General features: G+C 37.2%; 2 protein-coding genes across 5 annotated transcripts in view; one reads left to right on the plus strand and one right to left on the minus strand.

Annotated features, from left to right (window-relative positions):
* The window catches only part of LOC145660718 (tetratricopeptide repeat protein 27), a 126,029-nt gene that overhangs the window by 13,431 nt on the left and 92,790 nt on the right, over nucleotides 1–19,808 (minus strand). The window contains exon 15 of one of the 3 annotated variants that reach the window (XM_081726084.1): nucleotides 7,614–7,821. The exons of 1 other annotated variant lie outside the window; for it this stretch is intronic. In XM_081726084.1, coding sequence (XP_081582210.1) covers nucleotides 7,614–7,821 — 208 coding nt within the window. The remainder of the gene's footprint in view (nucleotides 1–7,613; nucleotides 7,822–19,808) is intronic. One more of the 3 variants, XM_081726085.1, reaches the window with a different exon arrangement.
* LOC145660721 (histone deacetylase 8-like) overlaps nucleotides 17,495–19,808 on the plus strand; it is a 270,630-nt gene continuing 268,316 nt past the window's right edge. The window contains exon 1 of one of the 2 annotated variants that reach the window (XM_081726098.1): nucleotides 17,495–18,040. The gene's annotated coding sequence lies outside the window, so the exon portion shown is untranslated. The remainder of the gene's footprint in view (nucleotides 18,041–19,808) is intronic. The other variant, XM_081726092.1, reaches the window with a different exon arrangement.

Genomic DNA, 19,808 nt, shown 5'->3' on the forward strand with positions numbered 1-19,808 from the left:
TTACTAGTTTAAATTAATCATGGGTAATATCGGCCAATCATCAATAAAAACAGCAAATATTTGCCAGTGTACCTTACAACTGGAATGAGGTTTTTGAATTTTTGAAACGGAATTGCAGAATATAAATTAAGTGTTAGTGGTAATAGTCATAAACACCCATAAATCACATGTTGAATAGTTGCAGCCAGTTTCTTGCGACAAACGACGGAGAAATTTCTTGGGCGACTTAAGGAGTCGATAACAGACATGTTCCACAACACCCGCCTGCGGGGTCCGATGATTCCCTGTCTCACTCAGAAACAATCCTGTTTCTTCCAATTTATTCGCTAGCGACAAAAATGTGTTTTTGTCTGGGGCAGAACGTGAGGAAAATTTGTTTCTAAATGCCCTTTGCGTAGCAACAACAGACTCCGTTCCCCGAAAACCTTTAACGATGAACACACGTTGCTTCCAAGAGTACACCATTCCCACTGTGTCCCGATCATAATCGCACAATAGCAGACAACTGTACAGCATAATAATTCCCAATAAAACAGCCCAGTTTCCTGTTTCTTGTTAACCTTGGCGAGGCTGCCATCTACCGCATCACTCTATATTAGTGAACTAAAAATTGGAGTTAAAAATATTTTGTTAAACTACTCCTATTTTCCATATCAAGTGTTAACATTTCTGGATGTAATTCACAATGCAATCCGAACTGGAAGTTAATGATGGATAAAACGCTAGAAAACCGCAGAATATAAGGGCTGTGTGTCAGGAGAAGAAAGAAAGAAAAAAAAGGAATGAAAACAAGGTACAAGGAAACCAAACGAAAGAGAATTTTCACCAAGAGTTTGAATGAAACTGATTGTAAGAAGTTGCGGAACGAGTTGAGTTGATTTTGAGTTTAACGTCCCGTTCACCAACGAGGCTATATGAGACGTGGACCTACTGATTAACGTGGACTCCGAACCACTTGAGCTCCCGCCGAGAATCGAACCCGGGTCTCCCGCGCCAAAGGCGCGTACACTAACCGCAAGTTGCAGAACGATAAGTAATAACGAAAATACTACTGAAACATCGATTTCTTTTGAAATTAAAAACGAGGTCGATATGGAAATTAACTAAGATCAGGGTTTGCCCAAGTGGGCCCAGAGGAACCACCGGGTTTTTTCGGGTTGGACCCACCTGAAAAAACCCATCTTAAAACCCACCTGGGTTTTTGACTTTTTTGTTGGTGTATTATTGGTACAACTAAGGTGATCACATTGAAAGTTATTTTTATCAGATTTTAAACTTTCTTTGGGCGAATTATATGCTTTCATGTTAAGATAGACAACAATATTCAACATAAGACCTTTATAAAGCTCTAAATGCACTGAATAAATAAATAAATAAATAAATAAATAAATAAAAAACCTCACCTTAGCTTGAGATAATTGTAGAACAAATTAATGTGCGGATTATGCTTATAGCCTATTTGAAGTAAAGTAAGCAATTGTATATTTTAGAAAATACTTTCCGTGAATAGTGTGTTTCCTGACTCGGCGCCGCCGAGGGACGTTATCTCTCATACGTTGACGGGTTTAAGGTCATAGGTGCCGGTACTAACAGTAAATATGTAAATACATTAGTAAAACTATTAGTATTATTTCTTGCCTTTGATGGTAACAAAAGTATTCAGTAAAATTTGGTTTTCCAACAACAACAATTTGGTTTTCCAACAATAACAATTTGGTTTTCCACCAACAGTCATTTGTTGCTACTCTTCAAATAAGCATTCTGTAGAATCAACACTAGTAATAACGTAAAAATTCTTGTCAAAATTAAGAAGCTTAATGCTCGGAGCTCCGAAGACTACGTAACGCTTACTATTTCAAGTGCTGAATTCAAACTTCAGTATTAATGGAAGTTTCGATGTACAGTAAAGCAAGCTGCATTTTCAGGGAAAACCCGTCGTGAAAGAAGTGCACGGGAAATTCCCGCAATTGGACCCACAAAGCATCGAAAGTGAATACTTCAACAATAAGTCTATTTATTTTACGCTGGAGGATATTTCATTTCATTTTAGACATTTTGAAACATTTACTTTATAAAATATGAATTATAGGCCTATCTTTGTTAATTGTTTTAAATTAATTTTCGGAAAAGAACGGTCTTGCAACAAGTGCTCGGGTAATTCCCGTAATTGAATGCACAAAGCATCGAAAGATCATTTATTTTACGTTGAAAAATATTTAAGACATTTTGATGAATTATGTCTTTGTTTTAAATTAATATAGCTATTTGGTATTCATATTTGGCGAACGTCACTGAGGCTCCTAGGATGACTTGATCTACATTTGTTAGTTTGTCTGCCTTTACCACACAGTGTTCAACTTTCGGTTTTTTAAATTTTCAGGATACAAACCAGAGACACTCTAAATTTTCGATTTTGACAGCATACCAACGTAAAATTACAAAATGGCGCGCTTTTTTAAAAAAATAGCTGATATCCACTGGCGAAAATCCCGGGGGGATGATGGGAACATATCCCCTACAATCTTGGAACTGTCCCCCTCAATAATTCGATTGGAAATGTGTCTTTTAGGAAGAAATGTGATGATTTGTGTCCAACTGTCACAAAGGAAAGTGAGATGAAATTGATACCTCCCAGAATAAGCCTAAAATCTGACCGCCTCCCAATGATGAAGACAACTCTGTTCCCCTACCCATGTTGTCCCGGAGTTCCACACAGGGGACATAAAATATGACGATATTATTATTGCTTTACAGCTTAAAAATCAGACTGGCAACACTGAAAACTGTTTACAGGGAATGATCATATTTGGATCATCCCTTGTGAACAGTTTTCAATGTTGCCGGTCGGATTTTAAAGTTATAAAGCAATAATTATGTCGTCATATTTTATGTCCCGTGTGGAGGACGCCGGGACCGACATGGGTAATCCTCCTCAGCATTGTTTTTAACCTTCATAAATATTTTGTACATCGCATATATATATATATATCGTCTTACCCGTCCCCCCAATGTTGAAGACAAATTTGCGCCGCTGCTGATATCCATGCTATAAAGCGCAATTTTAGGTCTTTCAAGTTGAAATTTTCAAAGTAGAAGCACGAGAGCTAAATTAGCTGTATATATTTTGGCGGCATAAAATTTCAAAATGGCGTCCGTTTTTCAAAATAGCGGGTATCCATGCTACAAGGTGCAATTTTTGGACTTTTTAAGTTGATATTTTAAGGGTAGAAGCACAAGACATTCTAAATTTGCTGTATAGATTTTTTCGGTGATCCAATATAAAATTTCAAAATGGCGGCATTTTTTTCAAAATAGCAGTCAATAGAAAGTTGTTGCAAGTTGTGACAATGACACTCATGAAATGTAAATCATATTTTAACATTTTTACCCCAAAGAGATTGAAATATTTCGAAAAAACCCAATTAAACCCGAAAAAACCCACATGGGCCCAGGTGGGTTGGGTTTTTAAAAAAATACCCGGGTTTTTTCAAACTCTGACTAAGATAGACATGTTACGAAAAAATGAGAGAAACTAACCAATCTTCCTTATACTTTCTATAAGTGCGAATTCAATAAAAGAATTCAGGAATGAAAAAATGTGGGACTAAGACAAGAATCAAATCTGTTCATCGTACTGGTATTGTAACCACTAGCTGCCCGCACCACCCCTTGAACAGCCACATAGTCTTCACTTCCGAGGTTGGTGTTCTTATTTCGGTGCTTAAAGCGACACTAGATTGCCAAAACACAAAGCACTGATACAGTTCATGTTGTCTGAATGAATAAGGGCTGATCTCAGCGATGATTACCGTATGGTACATCCTTCGGTAAGGCGGGTCTTCGCAAGAAGATTGTCACGAATTCTCTTTACTGACTTAAACAAAGGACTTCTGAAGACATAGGCTAGAATGATGTGGGAGTCAAGGGTGCCGATTTTACTGTAACTTTAGGGGGGGAGCATTCAGATGTGTGTTTGGTTGCAGACAAGGGTTAAGAAGGTATATATTAGGATTTTAAAGACGAATTTAAATTATGCCAAATATTACATATTCATAAAAATATATGGGCGCTCACATGAACATTGCCTCCCCCCTCCCCCGTAGAATCGGTGCCATGGTGGAAGTCAGAGTTGAGTAACTAAATTTTCTTCAAAATGCGCTAACATCAACTTCTACAAATACGAAAATCTCTTCTGTGTACTTCGATTTTGTGCGTCAGATCTCCTCAGATGACCACAATTTGTTGTCTTAATTGTCAAGGACAATAAGGAAGGATTTATATAACATTAATCTGAAGCACAGTATGACATATACATAAACTACAATCAATATTAAAATCCTTGTATATTATTATATCAAATAGCTGAGACAACATCCTATCGCCTTATATTTATTTCATAATAGTAAAATACCGGTAGTGGGTTTTTGCCCGTCCATGATAATATATATACCGGCTGTTCTAAAATGGAGCCCACGGACGACCAAGCATTATTTCACAAGCCAGAATAGCCAAAATAAAGCGAAAAATATACATAATTGTATACCTTTTGAGTCCTCGTTTGGAGACGCGAATTGCACTATGTGGCAGATCTATCAATCCATGAAATAGTTACATCGATTCTTTCCAGATGGCAACAACAATCGATGTAACTGTTTGATAGATTCGAGGAGTAATACTAATTGTTTCAAGTTAATATGCGACGTTGCCACATAGTGAAATGTTGATTCAACATGGCGGCTGAAGGAGGTACCCGAGAGTATATAATTATAACACTTCCTCTTTATTTCGACCTAAATAATTGCGCTCTGTTATCCGTGGGCACCATTTTTAGAACCCCGATATATATTATAGTAGTTTTTATTTTCCAAATTCAGCATTTTCTTTTTTAAGTCTCACCTCTTAGAATGGTCCGATATCAGACCAAAGTAGCCCATGAGAAAAATTAGCTCAATTGAATAATATTAAATGGTGCCCTAAGCGACTTTGAAGTTCTGAATGCATTTACAGTATACAACACGAGTCAAAGTTACTTTATAAGTTTGGAATGGCTACAGGAAGCGACACCATATCTTGGATGGGGGTAATAGAAGGAGAAACGCATCTACTACTGTACAATACATTTATGGCGGCCATCTTGAAATCCAGCATCTTGAACACAAGTCCAAAAGGATTAACAGGAAGGGATTAATGTGACACATCGTTTAGGGGTGCCTGTTCACCATAGACACACATGTAACAGTTATTACCTTCATAATATAGGTTTATTAACTTAAAATTGTCTCCCCAACTTACAAGCTGTCTTGGCCTCATAGTGTATGCTGTAAAGGCATTGAAAACTTGAGCGCTTCGGGCACTATTTAATATTATTCAATTGAGCTCATTTTTTTCATGAGCTACTTTGCTCTGATATGGAACCATTTCAAGTGGAGGGGGTACTCAAACTTGGAAGTCGAAAAATAAGGACCATTATTATTATATCTATAAGATTAATGAATGAAGTATTAATGGGAATTGGAGACTTCAAAATTGGAGGGCAGATTATTAACAAGATCAAGTATACAGATGATATGGTTATTATAGCTTGAACCGAAGAAAGACTACAGGAGATGATTGACAAAATAGTTGACACCGGGAAACTTTATGGAATGGAAATCAAGATCGAAAAATCGAAAGTCATAAGAATATTCCGTGGAAATGTGCCCTTACGTGTTAGAGCCGAACAAAGAGAACTTGAAGAGGTCGATCATTTCAAATATGCGGGAAGTATTTTGACGAAAGATACGTATTGCACAAAAGAGATCAGGTCCGGAATCGCCATAACCAAAGAAGCATTCAACAAGAAAAAATCACTCTTAATTAGCAGCCTTAATATTGAATTAAGGAAGAAATTGGTCAAGTGCTATATATGGAGTATTGGACTTTATGGTTCCGAGACTTGGGCATTACGGAAGTTAGAGAAAAAAATATTTAGGGAGCTTCGAAATGTATTGGAGGAAGATGGAGAAGATAAAATGGACTGAAAGAATAACAAACGAATATGTTTTCAAACGGAAAGGAGAGGACGCTTCTAGCCACCATCCTTCGTAGAAAAGCCAATTGGATTGGACACATTTTGCGAAGAAACTGTCTTCTTCATTACTGTAATAGAAGGAAAGATGGAAGGAAAGAGAGGAATAGGGAGAAGACGACTACAAGTGATCGATGATTTGAAAAATATAAGAAAATATTGGGAGTTAAAAAAGGAAGCTGAAAATCACGAAACGTGGAAGAAACATTTCCAGGCCCAAAATTAAAAAGCCCCAAGACCTGCCAAAAGGCAGAATACTTCATATATATATCTCTCTATATGTATCTGCATATGCATGGCATGTAAACAATATTCGCTACAGTCGCTGGTATACATCTAGACATCAGCAAATTGTATTAAATCTCTTATCTCTATGACAGTATGCTGATAGCTACTGCACACAGATTCATATCAATGAAATGACACGTGCGTTGGTAACACTTCATTAAGGTATTACACAGATGTTATATCAGCATGAAAAAAGGATATCAATGACAGCACAATTCCCGTGTTGGGAGACATTCTACATGCAATGATTAAGGATTACATGCATTCGCTGAAGCAGAAACTTAACTCGTCAGTCAGGCGATTTAGCTTATAAAAGTGTTACAATACTCTCAACATATGATATACTGCGGAACTATCACATGTTAAGTTGGCAATCTTGACAACGTATTGAAGTCGCGGTCTCCACCTCGTATTGCAAACATAAGAAGAGAAAGCCTTAAAGCAAGTGGCGAAAGAAATACATTTTTACTTAGTGGGGGAACTGAGTTTAGTAGATTTTTACTAGCAGTGAAGCAAACTGGCAATTGCAAATATTGTGATATTGACATGCATTGAAATTTATATGACTGCCATTACGTCGTTATTTTCAATGCCCTGTATTTTCCTTCCTATGAATATGTAGTTTTTGTCTTTTTGCCATAAAAGTCGTCTGACTGCTGTAAGACTCTTAGCGCGTGGATGGATATTTTGTTCGATGAGTAGATCTGTTTATTTTGACTCGCCGAACGTTGATAGTAAGGTAAACTTTGGTGAAAATTTTACCTAACGGCCAAGCAATCATTTTACAGGTACTTAATATTGGGTAGCTTATGAACAAATTATACTTAATATAACGCTTCAAGGTAAAGCATATTGATTGACCAGCAGAAGCTCATCTGGTTAAGCTGTCTATCCACGTTTCATGTCTTGTTCGAAACGAACGTTAAACTCGAAACGAACTAACGAACTATATGGCTACTTCACTCCTGATACAACCTTAAAATTAATAATAATAATAATAATAATAATAATAATAATAATAATAATAATAATAATAATAATAATAATAAACGACGTATCAATACTAAAATGAATGGGAAGTCTAAAATACAAACAGTGAAACGCTAAGAGAACATTGCTAAGGTCGGCATCCCACAGAAAAGAAGAACATGATCAATATAACCATTCAATCCCCAAAATACGAATAAGTTCATTAGGTAATTCTAAATATTCCGTTGACTGCAAATGCAAACGAGTTATAATTGATGAAATTACATACGAATGAACGCACCGTCTGCCAAGCTGTTGCTTAGATGCAGCACATATTTACAAGAAAGAAGGTCTTTATCCCATCCAACTGCTTGAGTTGCGCATCGATGCGCCTTCTGCAAGTACTGTGCTGCCTTCTGTAATGTTTGTGGAGTTTGCTCTTCTACACTTGCAGTTAACTTGGCATATTGTTCCCATACATTAGCATTATTTGTCACCTGAAATGAAATGATACATCTTAATAAAAAGTCCAAATAACAATCGATAGCACAACCATAACTCGTGAAGAGTACTAATATTTTTACACGGGAGGGTCCCACAAGTTGTCGCTAAAATCTGATTCTCACATAGCATATCTGATAGAGCATCATGAGAAATGAAAATGAGCAAAATTTAGGTGCTATGGACCAGAAGAATAGGAGCTAGGGGGCTTCAAAATTTAAATATCAAAAAATTGTATCCTGGAATTATGTACATTTAAAGTAAATACCTTGACAACCATTAAAGCAATCAAAACAAAAGTTGCACAATATAATGAGAGCAAAATGCCCTATCAAAAACTGTAAACAGTGTTGCCATAGATGAAGCAGTGTTGCCAACTCAGCATAAAAATATTTTATTTGAAATAGCACCATATACAAATGAGCACAGACTTAAAATGCACTATTATCACTAAACATAACAGTGAAGTGTAGTGGTACAGTGTTGCACACTATTGGAGCTACCTGTGCTAAAAATATACAATGTAGAAGTCTGATATGTGACAAGAGATGCTAATAAAAGAACCTGGGTCTCATGCTATGAATTTAGTTCAAACGCATAACACCGATACTATAACATAGCAAAATGTCAGCAGTGTCACAAAATATTGATACATGTGAAAAACGAAATTGAGTGATGTCATTTTTATGTCCTATGTCAGCTCCGACGCTATATAGGACAGGACCTATAATGTAAAGTGGGATCCGAATCACTATGAAAAAGAAAGATAACACTGAAATGAAGGTGAAAAGCACAACAAAAACATATCCGAGGCGGGATTGGAACCCCCGATGCCTAATATGTTGGTTGTCTAACCTTCTACACCACACGGCTTTCCTGCCAGACTAAAAACGAAATGAGGTAGTAACAAATTTTTCCAATGTGAATATGGTAATATTACAGTATACAATTCAAACATAATCATATGGTAAGTAGGAGAGTAAATAAAAGAATATATCACTCAACACGAAAGACAGAAATCAAGAAACTACTCTTCCAAATACTGATAAGATAATCGAGAACCAGCTTACAGGATTAGAAAACACGTGTTTCTTTCCTCGCGTGTACCATTTTGTTTTCGCGACTTGTCTGCTTATTCATCGAGGTTACCGAAGTATAATGCAAAACCCTCACTTTTTTCTAATGCATTCCTTTATTACCCTTTGTTGACACATATCAGACTTCTCCATTGAACATTTTCAGCACACGTGGCTCCAACAGCGTTCAACACTGTACCACTACACTTCACTGTTATGTTTAGTGATAACAGTGCATTTTAAATCTGTGCCCATTTGTATATGGTGCTATTTCAAATAAAATATTTTTATGCTGAATTGGCAACACTGCTTCACCTATGGTAACACTGTTTACAGTTTTTGAGAGGGCATTTTGCTCTCATTATATTGTGCGACTTTTGTTTTGATTGCTTTAATGGTTGTCAAGATATTTGCTTTAAATGTACATAATTCCATAAAGGGGCCGCGGTGGCTCAGTGATAGAGCGTTTACCTCTGGTGCTTGGGGTCCCTGGTTCGATCCTAACCCCCGCCAAGTGCACTTTGTGGTGGACAAACACCGTGTGCGTGGTTTTTCTCGGGATTCTCCCGTTCCTCCCACTTTCTTCATTCCACCATTTCATTCATTACTCATCATCACCTCTCCTTTAGCCTAACCGCTACAATCGTGGGACGTAAAACTCAAAGATTTCATTTCATTTCATAATTCCATGATATTTTTTTTTTTTTTTTTTGATATTCAAATTTTAAAGCCCCCTAGCTCCTATTCTTCTGGTCCATAGAACCTTAAATTTTGCTCATTTTCATTTCTCACGATGCTCTATCAGATGCGCTATGTGGCAATCAGATTTTAGCGACAACTTGTGGGACCCTCCCGTTATACATCGATCAAATAAATATCTCCAAATAACAAACGAGATCACAAGTACACCGTCAGATACATTTCTCAGCAGTGAATAATACCTATTATTATTATTATTATTATTATTATTATTATTATTATTATTATTATTATTATTTACTATCGCCAATTCCCCGCTTCACTAAATTAAGATAAGAGTTGAGTTGAGTTGAGTTTAACGTCCCATTCAGCAGCGAGGCTATATGAGACGTGGACCTACTGATTAACGTGGAATCCGAACCACATGAGCTCCCGCCGGGAATCGTAAATTAAGATAAGAAAACTTAGTAATATGTTCCGTTAGTCAATCATTTTTCACTATTACTAATGCGCTCTCAAATCGATAAAAACAAAGAAAAATAATGAATAATCAGAAAATAATAAATAATCTATATAAATAAAAATTAAGTATTACTGTTGTGGCTGAATTTGGATTTAAACGGCATCGGAAGTGTCACTATTCATCTCAGTGACTCCAAAAATTATGGATTCGACATTATAGCGCTTTCAGAACTAGAAGCAAATTGACGTTTGGAGAAACACGTTGTACGCTGTTGCCACTTCGTGCGCATCCCGGGAAGTCATCAGCTGGAACTGTCCTCTGAGTCTTAACGAAAAGGGAAACCTCTAAATATTGGTTTGTTTGGATGGATGAAAGGATATGTTTGTCGTCCTAGTTTGTGTATGTTGGGAGGGGGGGGGGGGTTGTGTATGTGACAGAGAGGGAGAAATTTCTTTAAATGCTTATCAGGAAAAATAAATAAAAAAATATAAGTAAATCATAAGGATAAAAAGAAATTATAAAGAACTTCTGAATGTCCGTGTTCATCTGGAATTTGGGGCTGGGGGGGAAATACGCATTTCTTAGGTATGATCTTGGTTCCGCTTCATTGTGAAGTTTCAGTGCCGAGGCTATGTAAGGCTCAGGTGGGTTTTCCTGCCTGTTGGATCAGAACCTTGCGAGGTAACTGGCTCCCGAGAATCGAACTTAGAGACCGCGTATATAAAGAAACCGTGGCCATTAGCGTCTTGGCTGCGGAGAAACAAGGTTCATTTCTAACTTGTTTGAGTTTAACGTCCAATTTCACAAGTATATGTTACTTGTGGCTCCATAGTTTAAAGTAGAATTCGAACCACATTCTGTCTTTCGGGAAGCGAACACTCGATCTCTCACTAAGACGAAAAAGCACGTCACTAAGTAACTCATAATATACTGAATATACAATGTTTGCAAATGTTGACTACTATTGATTTTTCGAATGAAAAGCTATAAAATTCAGAAATAAAGATTATGCTTGAAGCTAACCGTCTATCGCACTACAGGGATGAATATACATAACACGAAAGAATGTATTCAAATCATTACTATAAACCGTAATTACCCAAAATTTTGTTTCCAATGATTATGAAGAGGAAATCATTAACACACTGAGTAAACGTGCTTGCAAGAAACAAGTATTTCTTCAATAAGATAAGCAAACAATTTTTGGTTCCCGCAGCGAATTTTCTTTTTCATTTTTTTCAATTTATATGATATACCTAATGGAACTTTTCAAATGCATATAAAACACATAAAGTTACCCTACTATATAAATGTAATAAATAGAAAAAGGAGTACCTCAAAAATTTCTTTTCCTAGCTTCCATCCTAGCGAAGCCTGATTTTAAAGACCCGGATTGATTTTCTTCATTTTCGAATTTGTCTTTGACAATTTTCACAATAGTACATTTATTTATTTTTACAGCAGCGGCAGTCCTGTCAAGCACCTTATTTACAAGAATAATCGGTTCTCCATTGTCCCTTTCCTGTTTGAAATAATTTCCCTTGATTGTCCTTTAATAGATATACTTTTTCTTAAAACATTCTTTCTTTCAGGAGAATGTGTTTTCGGCCGTTTTGCAGGGAGAATGTCCTTCGGTTCACTGGACATTATTTAAAATATCTATTCGTTACATGCCTATGAACAAATATGCATATTCGAAAATATATACACAACACTTACAATAGCAGACGATATATACAACAAAAGAGCTCACATATATGAGGGAAATTCAAAAAGTAAAGGCACATTTGCAATTTCTCTTTCCAGGGATTGGCAACACTACTAGTAACCTGCGCTGAGTGAGTGTAGTTGGCAACACTTCGAAACAACGTGTCGCTCGTATTCCTGCATTAGTCGTTGAAGTATAGCAGACCAAGGAGGAAATGAGAGCAGTGATTCGCTTTTTGTATGCGGAAGGTATGAAACCTGCGGACATTATTCGTCGAATGCAAGCACAGTATAGTGACAGCTGTTTATCGCGAAGAAAGATCTACGTATGGATAGAGCATTTCAAACAGGGAAGAACTTTTTTATGTGATGAGGAAAGATCGGGAAGGCCATCGACGTCAACGACTGAGTACAATTTGAAAGTCGGAAGGTAAGGCTGCGAGCATGGTTTGAAACACCCATCATCACAAGAAGCTAAGAGTTGAGTTGATTTTGAGTAACGTCCCTTTCAGCAGCGAGGCTATATGAGACGGGACCTACTGATTAACGTGGAATCCGAACCACATGAGCTTATGCCGGGAACCGAACCTGGGACTCCCACGCCAAAGGCGCGCACGCTAACCGCTTAGCCACGAAGGAGCTCACAAGAAGTTAAAAAATTTAAACGTCAACTATCAGCTAGTCATTGATGCGGTGCAAAATTGGTTACAGATGCAACAAACACTTTTTTTCTGACGGTTGGCTGAAAAAAATGTGAAACGTTGGGAAAAGTGCATTGAAGTCCAGGGAGATTACGTAGAAAAATGAGGTATGTTTCAGTTTTCTATCATTAGAATAAGAATAGTTTTTCTCAAATGTGCCTTTATTTTTTGAAATGCCCTCGTACAATACGGTATACGGGATTCTACAGGAAAATGTACACGAATTTAAACAAGTATTAACATAAACAGAATCTAAAAATCACTTCCACGCACAAAGAAACGAAAGACTAAAATTGCTTCGTTCCTTTCGAAAGCACGTGTTTACTAGCGGCAACATTAGAATGTTAAGGTCTGCTGCCAAGGAAACCTTCCACCCACTGTTGCTAAAATGACATTTATGATTCGACCCTTGCTCAGTGACCATAATAACTATGTGACGTAGAGTCCCTTCTTCAAAACAAATCTGCACGTGTTTTTGAGGTGTCAATTTGTTTCTAGTTTTGTAAGCACTTTAATATCGGTCATTTTCACTATCCCTTATGGGAGGGATTGTGATTATATATATACATACATCCCTCTCGTCAGTTGCACCATTAAAGTGAAATGATAAAATCCATCCCACGCTCGAACCTCATCTATGTTGAAAATTTGATCGAGATCGGTCGGGTGGTTCAAGAGTGACGAAGTCACAAACACAGTCACTTTCATTTTTATTTATTTAGATAGACAGATAGAATTATTGTTTCCCAAAAGTTTATTACTACTAGAACCCATAATGATATAATTATTTTTCAACGAGTCTGGTCAAAGTTTAATTGATCTTGATGTTTTGTCTAGTCGAATTCTTGGTAAACAATATGAGATTTTATTGATTTTCTGCGCTGTTTTAAACTGTTCCAAAACTAATACTATATTTCATTTTTCACTTAAATTCTCGGAGTTTTGTCAAATAACTTACTTAAAATTGTGAAAGTGTTATCACATTTTGTGTAAATATTCGTACTTAGGGTACCAATAATGAGGTAGTTCTACCTACGTCTCAATATTCAACTTCTTTTTAAATACATCATAAATCACTCTGCAATGTCAGCTGTTCAATTTTCAATTTTGATAAGCCTTGTAGTGCTGGTCTCAATTCTTTGTTCTCTTTCACTCATTCCGCACATCTTTTTAACTGTTAAAATAATACGGTAGTTAGTGATCTCTTGCCTGTCATATGACAATTAACTAATTAATAATTTCCTTTTTCAACAAGCAAGACTTTATTTTACATGAATTAGAGGTTACAATTACAAATTTAGATTATGTTCTCTCACAGGAGACCATTCGTCCAGCTTAGAGCCTTATATGAATGACAGCAAGTTATGAAAATGAAAAATACAACTTACATTAAGTATGCTGGTGTACCACCCATGTTATTGCAGATCTTGGTTGGTTGCTGAGAGATCCGTTGGTTGTTTTGAGATCCGTTGGTTGTTCCGAGATGATCTTTGGACCTCTCCCTTACCTTTTTATATGCTATTAATTTCGTCAGCCAAACCCTGAGGTTCTCCGTAACAGCCTTGTTTGTTCACTTAATTACTTCTTACGCTACGTGACTGCCGGAGAACCTCATTAGTCCACAATAAGTGTGACTGTTTATTCCAAAATTCTTTTGTTATCTTACTTAAGTACACATATATTTTATCACTACAAAATAATGTCAAAAAATCTTTTTTGATATATTCTTTTTTAAAACCGTTGAGCTAACTTCTTTCTTTTCTTTTTTTTTTCACTCATATGATAGTTTCATTGCAGTCCCCCACTTATGAGGAACTGTTCTTGAACATCACCGTAGTGTGTGTCACTCTTTTTTTTTTTTCACTCATAGTTTTGTCCACACTATGTTTATAAACACTGACACTAACTAGGAGTCTGTTGGCCTGCACACACTTATACATAAAAAAAAAAACAGTTCACATCTTCTAGTGTTCATGGATCCGGAACACATTGAGACGTAGAGTCCTTGTTGGGGACCTTGGCGCTTTCATGAGCCGCAGGGCAATTGGGTGTCATCCATGGCCGCTGCTCATGGCTTCTGTATTTTAAGTCTTTTTTTTTTTTTTTTTTTTTAGTCGAAGATATACACAAAATTAGGGTTGTAGGTGTGGCGGTGAAGGACAAGTTATGTTACGACGTAGAGTCCACACTGTCACAATCTTGATGACTCAGGCATGGGAGAGTTCCCGTGGCCTCAAACAGACAGGGAGCGCAGGCAGCGTCGACAACTCTGGTTCCTCCAAGGGTGAACACGGGCATGGCTTGCTGCTGGTGGCTCCAGTTGGGCTGACGAATCTAGGCAAGGGAGATTTCCTGGTGGCTCCAGTTGGGCTGACGAACCCAGGCAAGGGAGATTTCCTGGTGGCTCCAGTTGGGCTGACGAACGCAGGCAAGGGAGATTTCCTGGTGGCTCCAGTTGGGCTGATGAACACAGGCATGGTTTCATGGTGTACTTCTGGGGGCTCCAGGAGGGTTGACGCATCCAGACGAGGGTGATTACATTGTGGCTCCAAGTGGACTGGAACTTCGGCGGTGCAGGTTCCTGGTTCCTTGCTGTGCCTTGCTTGTTGAAGGGTGGTAAAGGGATGTTGGGATATGGTTGAGGTGAAAAGGGATTGTTGTATTTTTCATATTATTCTTTATACCAGATTTTATCTATTTGAAATAATTATCATTTTTGAGATTCATTAGTGTCATAGTGAGTCAGTGCAAAAGAGAGAATATGTAGTTTGTCTCTTGATTTGTTTTAAATATTATTTTTTGAATAGGTAAAAGGGCAGTCTAAGACGGGTCCACCTCTAAGGAAAATGGTAAAATGGAATACAAGGAGATAAGCTTACGAGCAAATATTAAATTGAGACTTTTTTTTTAATTGCGACTGGGGGTATAGGAAGGATGTGCGATTGGAACGCGAGAGTCTGTTTGTGGGTAGTGGGATACTGTGGAATTTTGGATTGTAGGTGGGAGGTGTCGTAAAGCTATTGGGGTATGTGTTTGTATACGAAGATAGGTTCTGTACGCTAAGTACCGTTTGCAACAGAATATTCCTAGAAGGAGAAGCAATAACATTGTTAGAGGTGTCACTGTCAGTAGTGTGATATCAAAGAATGAAAGGGCTAAAGTGGGAGTAGGGAACAGAAGTAAGCAGGTAAATTGCAGTCTGAAAAAAATAAGAAAAAAAATTAATGTAATTGTGTCAAGGGAATGGCTTCTGGATTCGAACTGGGTACCGAAAGTTGTAGGGCTTTAAAACGTCTGTAGAGGATAACAAGAAATACGGAGTTGGTCATCGTTATGAGAAATTGTAATGACGTCATTGAAGTACTAATAGGTATTGAGTATTCAAGCGGTATCCAACTGCTCCAAGGTAAGGTTGTGTCGTTAATATTAATGGGTGTAATTTCGGATATTCTAGAACTGTAATTCAAGGGGATATTGGAGAAATTGGATTTAAAAGCAAATAATCGATCGTGAGGCAATTGAAAAAGAGAATCATTTATATGTAAAGCATGTGTTAATACTAAATGACGTGGTAAAATTTGATCATTGTGGCATAAGTCCGGCTGAAAAATAAGTGTTTGTTCTTCCGTGACTAACCTGTGTTCACATGGTAAAGTCACTTTAATGGTGCGCGTGTGTGGAACATGGAGTTCCGTCTTATGTCCCTCTGGGGATAGGGTAAATAAAGAAAGGGGAGCATTAGTGAGAACAAATTCCGTATTGCTTAGTGGTGTAATGGTTAACGAGTGATTTGTGGTGCAAGAAAAAGGGCATACCGTTTTATACAGGCCTGTGACTTTCGGGAAACGTAAATGCTGTAAACAGAGGGAAAAGGGGGAGGCATTGTGATTAATTGCTGGTATTTTACACAGAAATTGTTTTTCTGAGATTGTGCAGTGTTGGATTGCATCATTGGGGAGTAGAATAGTCTGTGTATTATTAAAAAGTACGTATTGAATGTCGGTCTGTAAACTGCATGTTTCATCGTTGAGACGAATTGGATATTTGAGTAAGTTATGTAACGAATATTTGGTATTGACCGGAATAATCGGTATTGTAACCTTCATGTATACAGTAGAAGGAGTAACCTTACAGTTAACAATGGGCATCTTATAAGCCGTATGCGCTGAAAGTAAGGGGTGAATTTGCATGCCTTTTTTGAATAATTGTAAGTTTAAGCGTGTTAGGTCCTTTTCTAACATACTATGAGTAACCAGGGTGCTAGGTATTCTGTTTTCGTTACATGCTAAATAGACGTCGTTAAAAATTGACATTTCTAAAAGTTGGTGTATTTTGTTCAACAATAGAGAATGAAGATTGAAGTTAAGTTGTATAAAGGATGTTAATTGCCGTTTATCTGTAAGCAATGTTTCTTGTATCTGTCGCTCATCTTGAATAATCCTCTTGAAAGCAGTTTGAACATCCGCAAAACTGTCTTTTGTTTCTTTGGCTAGTCGGGAAACGAGTACCGACATATTGTGTAATTCCGAATGAACCGTTAATTCTTTTTGTTCCAGTATTTGAATATGTTGTTTTAATTCATTTTCATGTGATTGAAAATGTGTTATCTTATCTTCCGTTGCAACTCCGGTCGCCCAGTTGAGAAAGGATCCTAGGAAAGGTAGCAGTGCACGCTTATTTTTTATATTCTTAGGCAAAAAACCGAATTTAGAGTTATATGTTGCCTGCATAAGGTCCTGAGAAAAGTTATTTGCAGATTGGATAAGGGTAAGCAATGGCAAACAATATCGGGACTCATTTGCTGGTGTACACTCTAACGTTATAGAGTTACTCTCCAGGATAGGAATTTGGAAGGAATATATTAAAGGTACCATTGTACTATACATAATGGCCTGTGGAATTGCACGAAATTCCCCCCCAATTGTAATTTCTACCCCTTCTGGTTTGAGGGATTGTGTTTGGGATGGGGATATAAGGCCAGAAATTACTATAAATCTGTAAAAAGAAAAAAAAATCCGTAGTGAGCATTTATTTACAAAATAAGGCATTATTAACTAAAAGAAGTGTGTTAAATTCGATTGGTACTCGCGTTTGTGAAAAGAGCAGACATTGAAAGCTAACGGTATATTGAACCAAAAATAAATCTTTTATTTCCTGTTTGGGTATTTTTGAGGTAAAATGCAAACTTTCTCCTCATTAAAGGAGTATGTCTGTGTGAGTAATTGAACACGTGTGCCGTTGCTAATTGACCTTGAGGGTGCTGATTTCCAAAACTGAAACTTTTCTCGCGCTGTGATTGGCTGTTTCAGATCCAAAGGAATTTGTTTATGCTATTAACAGATTTGTACAATTAGTATGAGTTTGGGTAGGGAAGGGTTGTTACAGTGATCGATGTTGTAAGTGAGTGATCGTTGTATGTTATGCGATGTGGCTGAAATGTTGTACTGCGATGTGAAGTTATCTGTGTAGTGAGTGTGGGTATCGGGAAGTGGGATTATATTTTTTTTTTACCGTACTGTTGTGAAAGTAGTGATGTTCAAGTTTTTTTTTCGTTTGGATAACCTGGTAGGTAAGTACAAAAAAAATTTATTGTTGTAAATTTTCATTCATATATCCATCTTATTTGCGCAGGGTAGGAACTAGTATATTCACGGAAATAATGAATTTGGCGTATAATGATGTTTCAATTATTTAAGTGAGAGACGAAGGCGGTAACTTAAATGAAGTGCCTATATTACTCAATTTCCATCTTGGTAGTTTATGTCATCACGGAATCGTATTTAGGAATTGTTTATATTTGGTAATAAATGTAGGATTGCTCGCTGTATCCGGAATGAATAACTTTAATCTATTTTTCGTTATATTTACTATTTTACCGTCCATGTCAAGTTGATACGTGTTTGAGTCAAGCTTGTTTAATAATCTATATGGCCCATTGTAAAGTGACCGGAGGGGACCACATTCCTCTCTACGTGTTGCTAATCTTTTGACCAAGACTTGTTGTCCAGGAAGAAACTCCGTGGGAACCTGATTTGTCTCAATTTTTTCTTTCAAACGTTGAAAGGATTGTTCCTTTCTATATTCCAATAGATCACGAAACTCATTCAGCATGGCTAATCTATCCGTTACTTCCGTGGGTGGTTCAATGGTAGGAAGAATATTTTGCAAAGGAAAGCGTGGTTCACGTCCAAATAAGATGTAAAAAGGTGATACTCCATAGGCCGTCAGTGGGCTGTGATTTATGGTCGCTGTGGCCCTTTTTAAGAAGTTTGGCCACTGTCGCTGGTTATCTCTTGTTAAGAATTTAAGAATTGTTTGTAAGTTCGCTATGCGAGACTCGACTTGGCCAATTGTTTTATGGGCGCCTGGTAGTGCGTACTTAATTTTAATCCCCATAGAGTCTAGAAAAGCTTTGGTTTTTGTACTGGTATGGGTAGATTGTTGATCGGTATAAATAATCTCCATGACACCGAAAGGAATAATTAGTTCATGCGTAATGAATTCAATAAAAGCATCTGAGGTAGGCGTCTTTATTGGTTTGGTTACTGTGTATGATGAATGTAGGTCAGTAGCCACATAGAAATGGGTAAATTCATCTCCTTCTGATGGCAATAATTTACCACAAATATATATTTGCCATGTGGAAAAGAGATTAGTGGGGGGCAATCTTTGCACGTGATCAACAACTTTCTGGTAGTTGCGTTTGAAGTATCCACAATCCAAACAGGACTGTAATTTATTGTGAAGCCAGTTTTTTAAGTTAGGTATGTAATATTTGTTGCGAATGAGATAATATAGCTTCAGATACCCAGGATGAATCAACGCGTTGTTGTGAAATTCATCAAAAATAGTATCACGCAAAATTTTGGGTACACAAAGTAAAGTGCGCGGCTGGGTCGGAGAATACATTTTGCGATACAATAGGTTTTTCTGAAAAAAGTATTGTTTATTCCAAGTCTCATAATGTTTGTTTGTCCTGTCTTCAGTAATGAGTGCGGTAATAATTTTTGAAAAATATGGGTCATTACGTTGAAGTTGAGCTATGTCTGTTTTTGTGTCTAAGGCTAACAGATGATAGGGATGCACGTCCGCGTCTAATAGCTGTAAATCTGTTTCATCGAAAGGTAATGGATTCCTACTTAATAGGTCACTGACCGGATTCTGGGCAGAGCGCACGTGGAGCAATGTAAAATCATACTGGTTAATCTGTTCCAACCACCGTAAAATTTTTGGCGTCAATTGTGTGGTGGATTTTAGTGCCAGTAACGATTTATTGTCTGTTACTAAAGTGAAATGGTGGTCTAGTAAATATTTCTTAAATTTGGTTAGTGCAAAGA

This window comes from Thermobia domestica, chromosome 9 (assembly GCF_964235325.1).
Source record: "Thermobia domestica chromosome 9, izTheDome1.hap1.1, whole genome shotgun sequence".
NCBI classification, from domain to species: domain Eukaryota; kingdom Metazoa; phylum Arthropoda; class Insecta; order Zygentoma; family Lepismatidae; genus Thermobia; species Thermobia domestica.